Source organism: Aythya fuligula, chromosome 27, assembly GCF_009819795.1.
Source record: "Aythya fuligula isolate bAytFul2 chromosome 27, bAytFul2.pri, whole genome shotgun sequence".
NCBI classification, from domain to species: Eukaryota; Metazoa; Chordata; class Aves; order Anseriformes; family Anatidae; genus Aythya; species Aythya fuligula.
Genome location: NC_045585.1, coordinates 2,582,323 through 2,597,797, shown reverse-complemented (window position 1 = coordinate 2,597,797; position 15,475 = coordinate 2,582,323). Strand labels below are relative to the sequence as shown.

At 44.4% G+C, this 15,475-nt stretch overlaps 1 protein-coding gene across 2 annotated transcripts in view; it reads right to left on the bottom strand.

Annotated features, from left to right (window-relative positions):
• Positions 1-13,449, bottom strand: part of EBF2 (EBF transcription factor 2) — a 134,029-nt gene extending 120,580 nt beyond the window's left edge. For both annotated transcript variants that reach the window (XM_032204093.1, XM_032204094.1), the window contains exons 1-6: positions 13,004-13,449; positions 10,640-10,796; positions 9,580-9,643; positions 9,235-9,290; positions 8,785-8,858; positions 2,198-2,266 (exon numbers count right to left, since the gene is read on the bottom strand). In XM_032204093.1, the coding sequence (XP_032059984.1) occupies positions 2,198-2,266; positions 8,785-8,858; positions 9,235-9,290; positions 9,580-9,643; positions 10,640-10,796; positions 13,004-13,134 (551 nt within the window). In that variant the 5' untranslated portion in view covers positions 13,135-13,449. The remainder of the gene's footprint in view (positions 1-2,197; positions 2,267-8,784; positions 8,859-9,234; positions 9,291-9,579; positions 9,644-10,639; positions 10,797-13,003) is intronic.
• Between the last annotated feature and the right edge of the window lie 2,026 nt (positions 13,450-15,475).

The window sequence follows — 15,475 nt, the reverse complement described above, 5'->3', positions numbered from 1 at the left end:
GTTTGCAGTTCATATTGTTGATCAAGACATAGTGCACAAGATTAACTCCCCAAAATATGCATAACCAGGTAAAATGTTGGAATAGCAGGAAATAGAGAAAAGGAAGTCATTTGCTTGAGGCATCACTACGGACCAGAGGCAGAACAAGGCAGATTTAGCTTCAAGTTCTCTCTTCCCTAGACCATGCCACCACCAGCCAGCAGTGCAGATTTGCAGTGATTTCTGTCCTTGGTGGCCTAAATCCACTTTGGTGACACTGCCTCTTAAACAAGTTAAAACAGCTTTATCAGGCAGCACTCCTCAGTTCCCTCACCTACCTTATTACCCCTATCGGGGTCTAGAGTTCACCTGCAATTTCAAAAGACACAAACAAAGAGAGGCAGAAGAACTGACAGCAGAAAAATCCAGCAAGCTGACCCCAGAATACACTTCCGTGCGAGTGGCAGGATGCCTACAGCTGTTAGCAGGGGACTTACAAATCTGAGTTTTAGGCTTAGAGCAAATTCGGAAAGCTTAGGACTCACTGAGCACCAAGGTGATGTGTCATGCATATTGTGCACTCAGTTGTTTAAAAAAAAAAAAAACAACAAAGCACAAAAAACAACTGCAACAAAAAGCCACCCATCCTGCTCTTTCTTTCCTTGTTTCATTTCTGTTGCACTTTACATCAACAGATCTCAAAGCCCTGCAGAAAGCATCAGATTTTTTTGCATGGGAATGGACAGCTTGCTCGAGATGACAAATTCAGGTAGTGAGAGGACCCCTTCGTGAGGAACAGTCTTAACCCACAGACCAGCCCATTGCCTCATGCCATGCTGCTTCTCCAGCAGCAAGACAAGCTTCATTGAATTCAGACTTTAAATTGGAAGGTTCCCAAACGCAGATTCATACCAAACGTTAACACAGCCAAAACTGAATTAGAAATTTCATAGAAAAGGTCAAGATGGCATTATCTAGGACCTCTGCTTCTAGTCAGGAAACCACCCACCACCACGCAGTCATGCAAACAGCCCAGTTTGCTGGAATTGCCGACTTTGTCCCCAACCACAACTGTAAGTACAAAAATAAAAGGGAAAACAGGGGGGTAAGGGAGTGGGAGGAAGAACTTCATCACAGCACGAACAATTTTGATTAACTCCCTGATGAAAAAATGAAGGATATAATTGTAGCTCTTTATTCAAACCAGCTTGACCATTCCGAATGCCAAGACAAATTCACAAGAAATATTATGACAAATAACACTTATTAGAATGTAGATAGAAGATGCCAAACACATACAGACATAAAACCGAATCTGCAATCAATTCACCTCAGCATCAGCTTTCCACTGGCCCCTTATACCAGCTGCTTCAGGTATAATAATATATATTTGCTCTTTAAAACAATTAATACATAGAAAAATTTGTCTGGGGAAAAAAAGACTTCTTCCTGACTTTTCCTTGTTTACTATTCCCTTCCTGGAGATGTTGGTTATGGACTTTTTGAAAGAGCTCTGTCTATTCTTATTTTTCCTTTCTGAATCTTGCTAAGTTCCAGATCTCAAACAAGAGTTGGAGTCAGTGAATTCCACAGGGTAGCTTCCTAAGCCTCCACAAATACTGACAATTTTGAATGTACCAATTCATGTAACAAAATGCTGTTCTCCTTCTTTTATGGTTTTTACCTAGAAACTGGCAAGCAGAACCTAGGGCTGGATCTGGAACTAAGTAGTACATGAAACTGTTGTCTTGCATAAAATTGCTCACAATCCCCAGACCATCAGCTTTAATCCTCGCTAATACATTGCACGTCTGCCTTTACCCCTTCCTTCCTCTCTGCACTTCTTGGGGAATATTGCTATTTTGTTAAAAAATGCTATTGGAGCTGCCAGGTTGCTCAAAGCTTTATCCTCCCCATGATCTGTTTGGACCACATGCCTGGTGAGCAGAAAACATTCCAGAAACATACATTTGGTCACAATGAAAATAACACACACAGAACATAATTGAAAAAAAATAAAAACTAAAACAAACACTTTGTCAAGGCAAGCCCAGATGGGGTAAAGGTAACTGGCTTTTAGGCTGGCATTTTGCTAAGAAAGCACAGACACCTCCAAACAGCAGATGCCGACAGAACCACCAAGACCTTCAGCTGCCTCCCGTAACAAACCACAGTTTGGTGGTTGCTTTGTGGAAAAAAAGGAAGATTCATCTCCTACCTGTCAATGATCACGGGGTCAGACGGAGTCTCATTTCTGTTGCCACAACTTTTCTTCTCACAGCACCGACTAGAGAGAGGAAGAAAAGCAAGATGGAAGAATTACTGTGACAGCTGATAGCAAAACAACCAGCTGAAAGTCTTCTCTGTGAAGCTTTAGGGCTCAATATATGCCCAGAAGAGTGACTGAGAGAATTCTGGCTAGGATTTCTGGAAAGGAGAAGGACTAAGAGAAGTGGGTGCCCAAATCCTGGCTGATTTCAGCCAGAGCTTGGCAGTTGGCTCCCCTTAGTCTGTTTTGAAGTTCACAGCCAAAGTGAACAGCAGTATAGTCACACTTAGACTAAGGCACTACATATAAAAGACTTATAAATGATTAACAGATGTCAAAACAACATTACAGACATGAGTATCATGTGCTATGTATGGTTATAGTCCACCAAAAGGTGTTAAAACTGACTATAAGCAACTTACTGCTTTGTTATACTTTAATAACTGATTTGTCATTTATTGAATTCTTAGTAACCCCCTAAATAAATATAAATAAATAAATAAACTTCAGCAGTACAGTAGCACCAATGTGAAAAAAAAAAAAAAAGAGAAAAAAAAGAAACAACATAAAGTTAGAGCATATTAAGAAGCTGAAGAGATTTCTCAGGTTGGCATTTTGTCTGCAAATCCCTTTGCAATTGTTTCAGTGACGATAAGCCCTTGAGATTAATCTTGTATTTATGCACATTTTATACTGAGTGGCTACCTGCATGCCTGCATAAAATTATAACTCTCTCCGATAAGCTTTCAACATAAAATAAATACATTTATCTGGCTTGGCAAGAAAATGCAAGATAATGCCGCCGCCCTTTGGAGATTGCAGTAAGGTACAAACTGCAGGATGATATCCATATTGTGGCCGTGTCTGTGTCTTCATGCTAATACAAAGATAGCCGTGTGTACATATGGACATGTGTGCACAAATATGCTGATATACAAAGATCCAATATATATATTTTTTACATATATATGTATATACACACAGAGAGAGGAATATAACCTGCACAAACTATTTGGGCTTCTTCACTCACAGTGAATTCAACTGTACTTAAGAACAGAATCGCTGCATTTACCTTACCTATTTAAAAAATATATTAATTAATTAAAAAATAAAATGAAATCCAGCTCATTATTTGATTTCCACTGATGTACTCATTGACATGAGTGGTGCTCCCTGCACTTACTACAAGTATCACAAGTTCAATAGATATTAAAAATAGTCCGTGCTCGGAATTACTTCCTTTTAAAAATTCGGCTGAGAGCAGCACAGAAGTCTATTAGAAGTTTTCAGCTGTCTTACTGATCAAATAGTTTGTTCTGACTAAACTAACACGGGGAGGGGAAGGATGTAGGCAGCCAGAAGTTAAGAGCATCGCTGTGAAACTTTACGTAGACTGTACCAGAACTCCTGTATGCCTCAAAAGGCACCAGACCAAATTTAGGCTGCATTAATGCCTTTCCAAATTACATTGTTCACATTCTGCTGAGGTTGTTTGAATTTACACCTATGGAATCAAGAAAATATTTTATTTTATTTTTTTTGTCCAGTGACATAATAGATGCTGAATACTTTTACAAAATTCCCAGGCGAGTCTGAATCCCACTGTTTGCCACCTTAGAGCAATTTCAAGCAGAGGAGTTAAGAAAAGATGCCTGAATTCACTGAAAGCAGTATAAAATATGAAAGAGCAGCTATTTTTTTCTTCCTGAATATTCAACAATAAATACTTAAAATAGGCATTTAGGAAAAAAAAAAAAAAAGAGAGAGAGAGAGAGAAAAAATTTAAAAAACTCTTTGGGTAAGAAAAGATTTCAAATCCATGCATATTCTCCATGGGTTACAGTGTGCCAGGAACTTCCCATTTAAAAGCTGAAATTGCCCAGCGAGATGAGATACAACTACCAGATCTATTTGAATAGCAGCTCTAACTGTTTCAACATTTCTACATTCCTTTTGCCTCAAACCTGCACTTATTCATCGATGCTAGTCCTTTTAAAATAAAAGGATACACTAAATATTTAAAAATCCCTGGGGCAGACCCTCTAGCTGCTGTAAATTGTCATAGCTCCATCGACTTCAGTGAAGCTATGGTAATTCACACTAGCTAAGAATATCCCGAATCCTCCTACTACCAACTTTGTTTTAAGTGCACCTTTTATGCGTTTCACTGCCTAATGATTGTTTATACAGAAGTGCATATTTTTTGTAATAAAAGCCAAGATATATCCTAAGGAAGAAAAACAGAAAACAAAACAGAAAGCCATTGCTAGGAAGAATATAAATTCGGCATATACTTTTGACATGTCCAATATTACAATGCCTTGGAAATAACTCTGGGAACAAATGCCTTGTGGTTTCGGTGCCGCTGTAATAAAACAACAAAAGCAACTCCATTTTTAAAAGTTTCTTTTTTTTTTTTTTTTTTTTTTTTTGCCTTTTTCTTTCCTCTCTTTGTGGTAATACTAAACGAAATATCCCTTAGTCATGTAACTTACGCATGTGGTCATAAAAAAAAAAATAATATATTTCTGATAGCACTATACCAAAGTCCGAGCAGAATAAAGTAGCAGCATCTCCAGCACATCTCCTCAGCTCATACAGGCTTCCTCGAGGTGGCCATGTCTTGGCACAGTAAGTGCTTAGAATGAGTTATGTGAAATGGGAGTGCCATGAGGCTGGGCTCTGAAATAAATGTGCCACTTTATTTTATAGTTTGCATAATTAGCACAGTTAAGAACTTTACGTTTAGTAAACTTTGCTGCTAAATCTAATTTTTCCAAGTATTTTGCAAACACCTACATTCTTACCACTCAGCACACTTGGGGAACGCACTTTTGTTAGAGACCTAGATTGTTACCCTTGGCCAGTACTTCCTTTTCAAGCCCCAAAATACATGAAATCTCTTGATTAGGCAAAACAGTCACTTGTTTCCAGTAAATGACAAGTTCACAGGAAAATCAGTGCTTTCTAAAGACTGAGGCAGTTTCAAGCCCAGAGTTTTAGCAAAAGTACCTCTCAAATCTTTAAATCCCTATTTCCAAGTGTTTCATCCCAGTATCCAAGTCCACATTTCCGCTGGGTTTGCTTTACAAGTGCTGTCTAACACAACTGACTTGTTCCAATATAAATCAAAGGCAAAAATCCCAAACCCTGATGGGGTCCAGGACCAAGCCTACAACATTATCTTAGAGCAAATTACTGGCACAACTTCACTCATACTTAAGCTTCTGTTTCTATGCTGTATTAGGAGCACACCTTCAGAGGTGCTCCTTTGCTTAAAACAGGAATATCAAGGCCAAGGACTTATTGTCTACACATACTCTTACTAGACTGACTTGGACCACTTTCCTCTCTAACTAGATCTACACGGGAAAAATGATGGTTTACATTATGAACAGCCTTGAAAGCAAAACTAAAACCAAGCACCAAACCCAAAAAGCTATCACAGGCACCAGACCTACAAACCGAACACCCCAGAAGGCTCGTGGCAAAGCAAACTTGCCCCCTTTCCCCCCTCACACTTGCCTAAAATGGTTTTAAAATTCAGCCCTCAACTTCCCTCCCTTCACCCCCCCCCCCCAAAAAAAAAAAAAAAAAAAAAAAAATCTGTCTCTAATTTCAAACTCAAATAAGCTCACAGCATGGTGGCCTTTGTTTTGTTTTCTTCTCCCCAACTCCTCCCTGCAATTGCATAACAAAAGTGTCTAAATTCACACCATCTGGCCGATAAAGACACAGGCCCCAGTGGCCGCCTGGCCCAGCTGATTAGAGCTCCTGTCTAGTCTGAGCCTTGTGGCGAAAGTCACAGCTGTGGGGCTTGCTTGCACTCAATACAACTCTGTTATTAGCCAGCTGTAGGCCCTGAGACTACTTCTGTTCAAATTATAATACCTTTTAACCCTCTGAGCATTGAGGGCATGGAGGGTTGCTGGCAGCAGCATAACAACTAGTTTCCTCTTAGTTGATAATTGGAAGAAAAAGAAGAAGGGGAGGAAAAAAAAAAAGTTATTCCAGGAGAGGAGACTGTTTACCTTGATTTCCAACCACTGCAGGGAAGGCTGCGTGTTTGAGAGAGATCCACCTAATAGGAACTGTTCCCATTAGGCTGTAATAACCCAAATGAAAAATTTCAGATCTGCAAATAAATAAATAAAACCTCTCATGGAAAGCACTAATTACGGAGAGTCGAGAGTTTAACTTTCAATTGGTATGACAGATTGTTGTAGCCGTATCAATATTTAGACAACTTTCCTGCTAAGCATGCATCTGTCACTGTCTGAGTGGAAGATGCGGAGTTTTGGATGCGCTTGTCTCTCTATACAGCAAGAATATCTGCGTGTGACTATATACAGAAAAAAAAATACAAAAAAGAAAAAAAAAAAAGAGCCTACCTTCAACTAGCAAAGATTGGAAGAAGGGGAGCAGAAAGACAGCCAGACCCTGCTTTTTAAAAACGGGAGGCATCAATTTGGACAGCAGAGTGGGTACAGTGCATTAAATTTTTATATACTGTTACTAATGCAAACTAAACTAGGGGCTTTAAAAATTGATGCTGCCACTTAAGCAGCACACAATGAGGAACATTTGATTATTGTACTTAAAAGAAATAAAATAAAATGTCAGGTTTAACTAGAATTGGATCCGTTCCCTGGGCATTATTCAAAGTGATAGGTATAATGCCTCTTCAGGATACACAGCATCCTGTTCAGAGGTACTTTAGGAAAACAAGACATTTAAAATCAAATGTCTTGATTAGGCTGCAGAGCGCTTTTGATTTGGTTCACTAATCTGTGTTTTACATGGAAAGGACACCCCTGAGCTGTAATTCTTCCTTGGCTAATCTATCAAGCAGGAAAGTTCAGCACAATCTGAATAATGGTTTACATTTGTAGAACGCCGCCTTAAATCAAGCACGGAATATGCTTATAGGCACCAGTGGAGGCCAGGTATGTAAGAGATGAACAGCGTGTTTGATACTTTGAAGGCAGAGGCAAGAAGCAGGGAAGAAAAACAAGCCAATTTTATTTTAAAACACTACGCTTGCTGTGCTATTTTAACTTCTAGAATAGAACCTCTCTCTTTATAGAAAAGCGGAGACAAAGTCCCCTGACTTATTTTATTCTCACAAACAAGAACCCAATCGCGTAGCAATTCAAAGATTTTTCTGCTTCACGTTCAGCTAATTATAGAAGAGGCTTTCACTACCAGGAAAAGCACATATATTTAAATCTGTACGTAACTTCCAGGTGTGCCAAGAAGTGACACGCAACCCTTTGATCTTTGCTACTGCATCTATAGGTCCTCGTAAAGCGCGCGTCGCGTGCAGCCCATCCACAACACGAGCTGTGGTTGCGCATACATATGTGATAATTGCTCAGAAGTAACAATGCTCCGCGTCTTAATTAAAGAGAGCAAAGCACAACAGATAAACACTATGCGTTTACTTGATTCTTACTACATTTAACAATTACATCAATTACTCTGTTCCTTTTAAGTGCTGAAACTGAGACTTCCCCTTGACGAGCCTGCCCAAATAAGCTGCTCTAACTACTATAGTAACTTGGAAGATGACTTAGAAGGAAAAAAAAAATAGTAGCAAATAGCAGCATTAAAAGAAGCAACATTCAGTCCAACTACTTAACCACCCCCCCCCACTAATACAATAAATCACAAAATGTGTTTAATAAAGGTCAAGATTGGTTTTGCCTTTCATCTTATGAAAGAACATTCTACGCACAATTTAGCGCATTTTAATATAAGAACATTGACTGTTTGCATTGTTATATGTATTGAAAAAAAAATTTAATTACACGAGAACAGGAAAAGTAATAAGTTACCATGGAAGCACGATGTACATACATAAGGTACATGTAACTTCAGATTTATACAAATGTTATTAAAAACATCCTCAACTCATTTTACCCTCTAATTTATAACTTTACATATTAAAAATAGTGTCTTTTTTAATTAAAAGATTGAAGTCCTACAAATATTGCTTACAAAGTATAGAAAGGAAGGATTTGGGCTTTGGTTTGAGAGTTTTCTTCCTTGCTTGGATTTTTTGGAAGGGGAGGAACTAAGCAAAATTAATTATGTTAATTTAATTAAGAAAAGTAGAATATTTCACCGGAGAAGATTTTAAGGAGAATACCTTCTAGTTTTCAGGTAAAATGTCTAAATCAAACTGTTCATGAAAGGTGCACAGGAATCTTGTAAGAAATAAATGCATGCAAAGTATCGATTTAGACGGCACATCCAAAGGCCTAGCTTACAGAAGAAAAAGAATGCAGCTCAGGCTGCGGGCCTGAGCCTGCTAAATCTGTTGCACAAAAAACAAACAAACAAAAAAAGAAATCTGTATCGAATCCAAATCAAATCTTATCCGCATATAGAAAAAAAAAAAAAAGTCTGTTGTCACGCAGTGTCTCTGACTCAAAAATCAAACTCGTCCTGCCTACAACTTCATCAGAAAAGCCCTTCCAACATCCATGCAAGCAAGCCTAGTAAATCGTATGTCATTAATAAAGTCACCTTACCTGCACATGACTTCATGAGTGAGCAAAACTCTGCACATTTCAGGATTCTTGTTCTGTCCTTCATAAGTTATGGGCTAAAAATGAAGAAAAGGGGTACATCAATAGCATCAGGGTTTTACTTGCTGGTAATAATATCCAAATTTCAGGTGAAGGCTTTTTACCTTTGTTTGTCATGATCTGCAAATTAAAGCCTTCCTCAAAGCCTTTTGGAACAGGAAGGCAGCTTATACAGTAGTGCTGATAAAATGTGGACAAAATCCTACAATCCAGGGGGCACAAATTCAGAGAATAATTTAATTATTCTCTAAAATAAGGCAAAAATAAGGACTTTAATACATATGGAAAAGAGACAAAAATGAACCAGAGATGAAAAATCATGAGGGGCAAAGAGAAGAAAAGAGTGAGGATGAGGTGTAGCAGGGTAGCCCGGCATATATTAGCTGTGCTCACCTGCTTAGTGACTGAATCAATGAGTCTAACATACAGATCCTGTTCAGTCCTGACACCTAGAGCGAGACAGAAACGCAGTCATTAATACTGTTACATGCACCTTTCCTTACAGAACATACACATTTAGTTTCATCTAGTGCCTTATTAAAAATCCTCAGCAACACCAGCTACTTTTGTTTCCTCTAGTGTGCTTCCCAAACCCATCACCACGAAGTAATCTTCAGAGCCCATCCCTGTGATAAGGAGGCACCTAAACTGCAGTGCATTTTAGAAATCATCGTGACAGCGCCTACAAACCTTGCCTCAGTTCAGTGCCCACAGAAGATGACTGGAAAGGGGACTCACCGTTGCTATAAAGGAGTTGGAGTTTGTAATGTGTGCCGTTGTTTGTCTTTTCATTGCCTTGCTCCTGGAAAGAGAATTTTAAAAAATAAAAATAAAAAAATCTTCCAGAACTTATTTGGCATATTTAAAATGCAAAAACTGATAATCATGATGGAAGTGACAATGAAGTTCATTAAAATTCTGCGAGGTGAATTCACTGATTGGGATATATTAACCTTCCGAATGACCCAGGACAAACTACAAAATACTGCTGACATCTTTTCCTGTAGGAGTTCAAGAACTTCTTTTCCTCTCTTATTTGCTATTATGCTCTCAAGTTTTTCAAGGCAACAAGATGAACGTGCACATTGCAAGTCAGCTAATATAAAACAGATTGAGAGTAGAAATGCCTAGTGCTTCTTGTCTTTAATGTGTTCATTACTTTGCAACAGTGTTATCTGGAGTCACTATTGATATTTACATCCATTACAGAGTGTTTTCTTGCAGGATTTTTTAAAATGTAATTTTCTAAAAGTGTTATTTATGAGCATCTTTTACTATTAAAAAGTCTTTTTCTATGACTAAGAAAATAACTGTAAAAACAATAGTATGAAACAACATGAGGCGCTTAACACACGGATTTAAAATACAAAAAGAAATGGTTTTCAGGTCCTGCCACTGACTTTGGAGCCTTGAGAAATACACAGCCCGCCAGATACTGTGACACATTACAGGTCAGATTCCACTCCTCTTAGGGAACTAATAAAACTTGGCAGATCTGATTGATTTTTAAAATAAAAAATAAAATCAATCACTCTTTGTCCCCCGTGATTTTTTTTATTCTATTTTCAGTGGATTTCTGAAATTCCCTTTGTATTCCTGACACAACCTTACAAGCCTTTTCAGCTAGAGCAGCACACAGAGGGCAGCAGCTTTTCCCAAGCACCTGAACCCTGGACCAAGAGCTGGGTTTATTTTGCTACGGACCAGTACAACAGGTATTAAAGGTGAGCAGCTCCGTGAGGGAGAAGAGATGAAATCTGGAGGGGAAAAGAGGGAAAAGAAAGACAACAAGCCTTACTTTGTCGTTTTCTACAAAGTCCACAAAAGCTGTCCTCTCTATTTCCACAGGCTGCCCTTGTCTGTCGTAGAGAGCCAGGACAAAGTGGAAGAAATTGGATTTCCTCAAGTTGGAGGGTGGCTGCTTTTCAAAGTGAGCTCTGGACAAAGCTACTCCGCTGTGGAGGAAACACACGGGATAGGGTGTGGGGGGAGAGACAAAGACATTACAAACCCGTGCAGCAGCTCTACGAGCAAAACGACGAGCGGGCACGGCAGAAGGGATTCGGGGAGAAGCCCGGGGAGGTCGGCAGGGTGCAGGTGCCGCTCCAGGTCCCCCCTGTCCCCTGCCACCGCCGGCGGTGCCCAAATTTGCAGCCGCTCGTTCCTGCGCGGCCCCGGGCGGGGTGGCTGCACTCCGAGGGCAAAAAAAAAAAGAAAACAAAACACCGGGCTCGGAGCGTTAAACCCCAAAAGTTGGTGCTGAAGGAGGGGAGCTGCTTCCCTTCCTCCTCGGCCGGCACATTTGCGGGCACGGAGCGCTCCGGGTGCCTGCCAGGCTTTGCTCCGAGCAGGCAACCGAGCTGAGCGCGTTTCCTACGGGCTGTCAGCGGCACCGACACCGTTTGCGGTACAAAGCAGCCGCTTTCGGGCACGGCACCCACTTTCCCCCAGCAGCAAAGTTGGTTTTAGCGGCTTTTAGCGGCTGGCTGTTTACCCCGGCTCCTGGGCGTGCGGTTTGGGATTTACCCGGCGAGAAGCTGAGCTCGGGAGCCCCCGGCTCCGCTCAGCCCCGGCCACGGTTCCCAAGCATCTCCCGGCTGTGTGGGGGGGAGATGTTTTTGTGCCCGCCGTGTCCCGACCCGCAGCCCTGCTTGGTAGGGAAACGAGCCGAGCCTCCCTCTCCTAACGCTGATTTTTTATCTCCTGCAGAGAAAATAGGTGCCCGAGGGCACCTCCGTAGCACGGAGCACACAAATTGAGTCTACCTGCAGGACAAGCTGGGAGGCTGAGCTGCTTTGGTGTCCCCACGACAGCTCTGCTGCACGGGCACAAGTATTCAAGGCTTTCGGAGCTTTCCCTGGGCTTTCCCCTCGCCAGAGAGGCACGGGGGGAACTCCCCGCATCTGCCACAACCGCACCTGGGGGCTGCCTCTCGCCCTGCAGCGAAGAGCTCGGATTTGGGGTTTCTTACTGATCCCTGAACTAAAAGCGGCGCTGCCCCAGCCAGCCCAGAGCGGCTGCACCTCCGCGGTTCCCCCGCAGCCCTTTCCTTTTACTTTCGGTTTTCGGGAATAAACGTCCCCGGTCCCCCCCCCCACCCCCCCCGGATTTATTAAACCATCTATCGGCATTCCTAAAACTCTGATAACTCCTCCCATGGTGCTTGGGAAACCTTGGATCAGGCCGTGGGTGGGGGCTCCGAGGTACCTACCATTCCTCCAACGTCCCACCCGCCGGTGCGTGCCCTCACCTTGTCCCTGTATTCACTAAAAAGCAGCTGGCTGCCCGGGCTCGTTCAGCTTTCCCCTTCCCGGCGCTATACTGGTGTTTTTTTGGGAGAAAAAATGTATCCGAGGGGACAAGTAGATATATGGTACTTAAAGGAGTTTTTATCACCTCAGCCAAAAAGGGAAGAGGCTGGGACAGCGGTCCTGTGCAGATTTAGCTGAGGATAGGAGAAGGGAAAAAAGTGTGTGTGGGGGGAAGACACCAAAACATCAACCTATCCAAACCAGGAAAAAAAAAAAAAAAAAAAAGAAAAAAAAAGGCCCCAAACCCTACAGCGACCAGCCCCAAACCCTGGCGGCTCCCCCCGCGGTGCCAGGTCCGCTCCTGCCCCGGCAGCTGTAGGGCCGCGGGGTGGGATCTGGCCGCTGCCCCCGGTAGCCCCGGAGCCGCCTGAATTGAGGAACCCAAGATGCGCCGGGGGGGGGCGGGCGGGGGAGAAAAGCGGCCCCAAAGTTGGTTTTAACTCGGTTCCCTCCTGCCCGGCTGTCTGTGGGAAGAGGTCTCCTACAGCGCTGGGTGCAAGCGGTTTCCACCAAGAGCCCTCTGCGCTAAAAAATTAATAAAATATAGAAAAAAAAAAAAAAAAAAAAAAAAAAAAAAGGAAAGTGATCAGAGCTCTGTCATCCGAGCCCGCGCTGGATTTTAGGGCTCCTGATGCTCTCCGGGTTTGGAGCGCCTGTCCCCAGCTATAGCCGTATTGTCTTGAGCCTTCAGTGAGTAGAAAAGACCGGGAAGGAGGAAGGGGGGTGTCAGAAAGGGAGAAAATAAATTTAATGTCAAATGAAAATAACAAGAGGGAGTAAGGAAAAGGATCGCTTAAAAATAAAAATAAAAAAGAAGCACGGAGGAAGAGGGGGAATGCGGTGACGGTTACCTTTGTGCTGCTACGTTTGCATCCACAACCCCAACGTTTCTGACCCAGGACCTGACGGAATCCATTTCAGAACCTAGAGATTTATCTTTCAGAATTGGTCCTCTTCCTAAAGTATCTTGAATCCCAAACATTTAAAAAGTCTATTCCAACTGGCAACAGTTTCCTTGGGGGGGGGGGGATGCGGGAGGAGAAGAAAACCACGCAGCCTCTGCAAGTGACACACACAAATCCCAGGGAAGTGGAGAACTTCAGCGTTAAAACCAACTTCTTCTGCTTTTTGGTGCTACGTGTGTTTTAATGCCTTCAATGAGGGGGGGAAAAAAGTTTGTCCTCTCGCCGAGCAAAAGTTACGCTGATTCACTCTTGCCTGGGATCATCATCATTCAAACGCGGGCGAGGAAACTGCAGCCAGCAACCGCTCGCGGGTAACGAGGATCACCTGTTTCTCGAAAGACAGGGGGAGAAGGATTGATTGCTGCCCAATCCGGGGGGGGGCGAAACATAGACAAAAAAAAAAAAAAAGGGGGGGCAGAAGGGCTGGGGATGACTCGGGGAAGGCAGGGGAGCGGGGAGGGAGCCGGAGCCTCGCGGCGGGCAGCCCGCGCCGGGGAGGAGCCGCAGCCTCCCGGCCCCGACACCATCAATGGGGCACGGCGGGCAGGGGGCGGGGTCTGGTGCCCATAAAAGGGCATCTCATTTGCATGGCCCGCCCCGATTGGAGGGCTCAGGGCGCGGCTCCCCCGCTCTGCTCCGGCCCCGGTGCCCGGCCGGGAGCGGGACCGGGAGCGCGATCGGGAGTGGGGCCGGGACCGGGAGCGGAACCGGAGCAGAACCGGAGCGGGACCGATTCCGGGAGCGGCTCCCGGGCCCCTCAGCTCGGCCTCCCGGCTTGCAGCCTCGCAGCCCCACGCGGTCCAGCCGCGGTAACCGGGCTGCTCCGCAAAGCCCTTAATAAATCCATCCAATAAATTAATTAAGAAAGCAGCCGCGCGGGTGCCGGGTTTGAAACGGATCGAAGCGACCAACGGGGCTGCCCGGGGAGGCTCTGCCCGCGGGGTGCCACCCTGGGCGACATGTCGCGACACGGGCAGGGCAGCCCCCGTTCCTCCAGCCTTAAAACTTCCCGTAAGGTCCTGCCGAGGGAAAGAGGGCCCGGGAAAGGAAAGCGGAGCTCCCCCAGCCCAGCCGGCGGTGAGGCAGGACGCTACCTGTGGTTTGAGTTGTTTTTTTTTTTCCTAAAACCACTTTGTCTCGCTGCTATTTCCCCCCCGGCCCTTTTGTAGCGGGATCCGCGTATAGATCTGCCTCTGAAATCCATCTAACAGCAACGCGAAAACAGATTTCAAGACAATGAATGCAAATCTGTGCTCAGCGACCATCTGCCAGATGAGGGAATCAGATGTTCGGTAGTTAAAGGGACAGCGCCAGGATTTCCTCCGCTCATTATCCGCAGCTCCTCTTTAACCCGCTTTATTTTTTAACGGGATGAGATTAATTCGGAAATCGATCTCGTATTTCTAACTCCTTGCACCCGCACACGCTTAGATTTCAGAAGGCACCGTTCTGCTAAATGCCGGGTGGTTCCCAGCGAGTTTGATACAGTTCTCCTGAAACAAAAATTACGAATTCAAACCTTCCCCGAAGACTTTCATAAAACGTATCCTTAATTCAGGCGCGATCGAGGGCAAAGCCGGCACTCCGGATCGCTCTGCCCACAGAAGCGCCAGACTTTTGGGTGATCCAGATCTCCCCCGATGCCTGCTCAAGGGCATTTCCCACCGCAGCCCCCTCCCCAAATTCACCAAGGCGCACCCGGTGAATTTGTCGCGTTAGCCAGGGGCAAGGTGGGCGTTATAAAGCAAAGCACCGGGAGCTCAGCGCTGCTCCGAGCCGAGGCCAACGCCGGGATGTTCACAGCCCTGCGATGCGATTATTTCTCCGGTCAGAAAACAGGGTGACACATCCCAAAAAAAAAAAAAAAAAAAAAAAAAAAAAAGTAATAGGATAAGAACACGCAGTGTAAACGGACGCGTTACAGCGAATTTGGTTTTACTTTCGCAATAGGCACGGGTACTTTTCCCCCGGTAAGAGCCCCTCTGTGTACTAGGATTATTTGGGGCAGTGGCACCCTGCGGAATTCCCCAAGCGGGGCTGCTGGGCTCCCATGGGGAAAGTGCTCCCCCCGACCTCCAGCCGCTCGGCTGCGGAGCCGGACCCGGCCCAGGAGCCCCCCCAGCCCCAGCCCCGGGGCCGGGCCAGCTTTAGGAACAATGGGGACTCGTGTGCCGCGGGGAGCCGGGCTTTTAGGGCTTCACGGCGGGTCAGAGGGCAGCGGCGCAGGTCAGAGGAGCTGCTCTCTCCTCACCCCAAACAGCTGCCACCAGAATTTGGCACTTCGGGGACAAATGAAGGGAGCCGAGGGCAGCGCCGGGCCGGGGGGAGGCATCGCTCCGCCGGGAAGTCGCTCCCCTT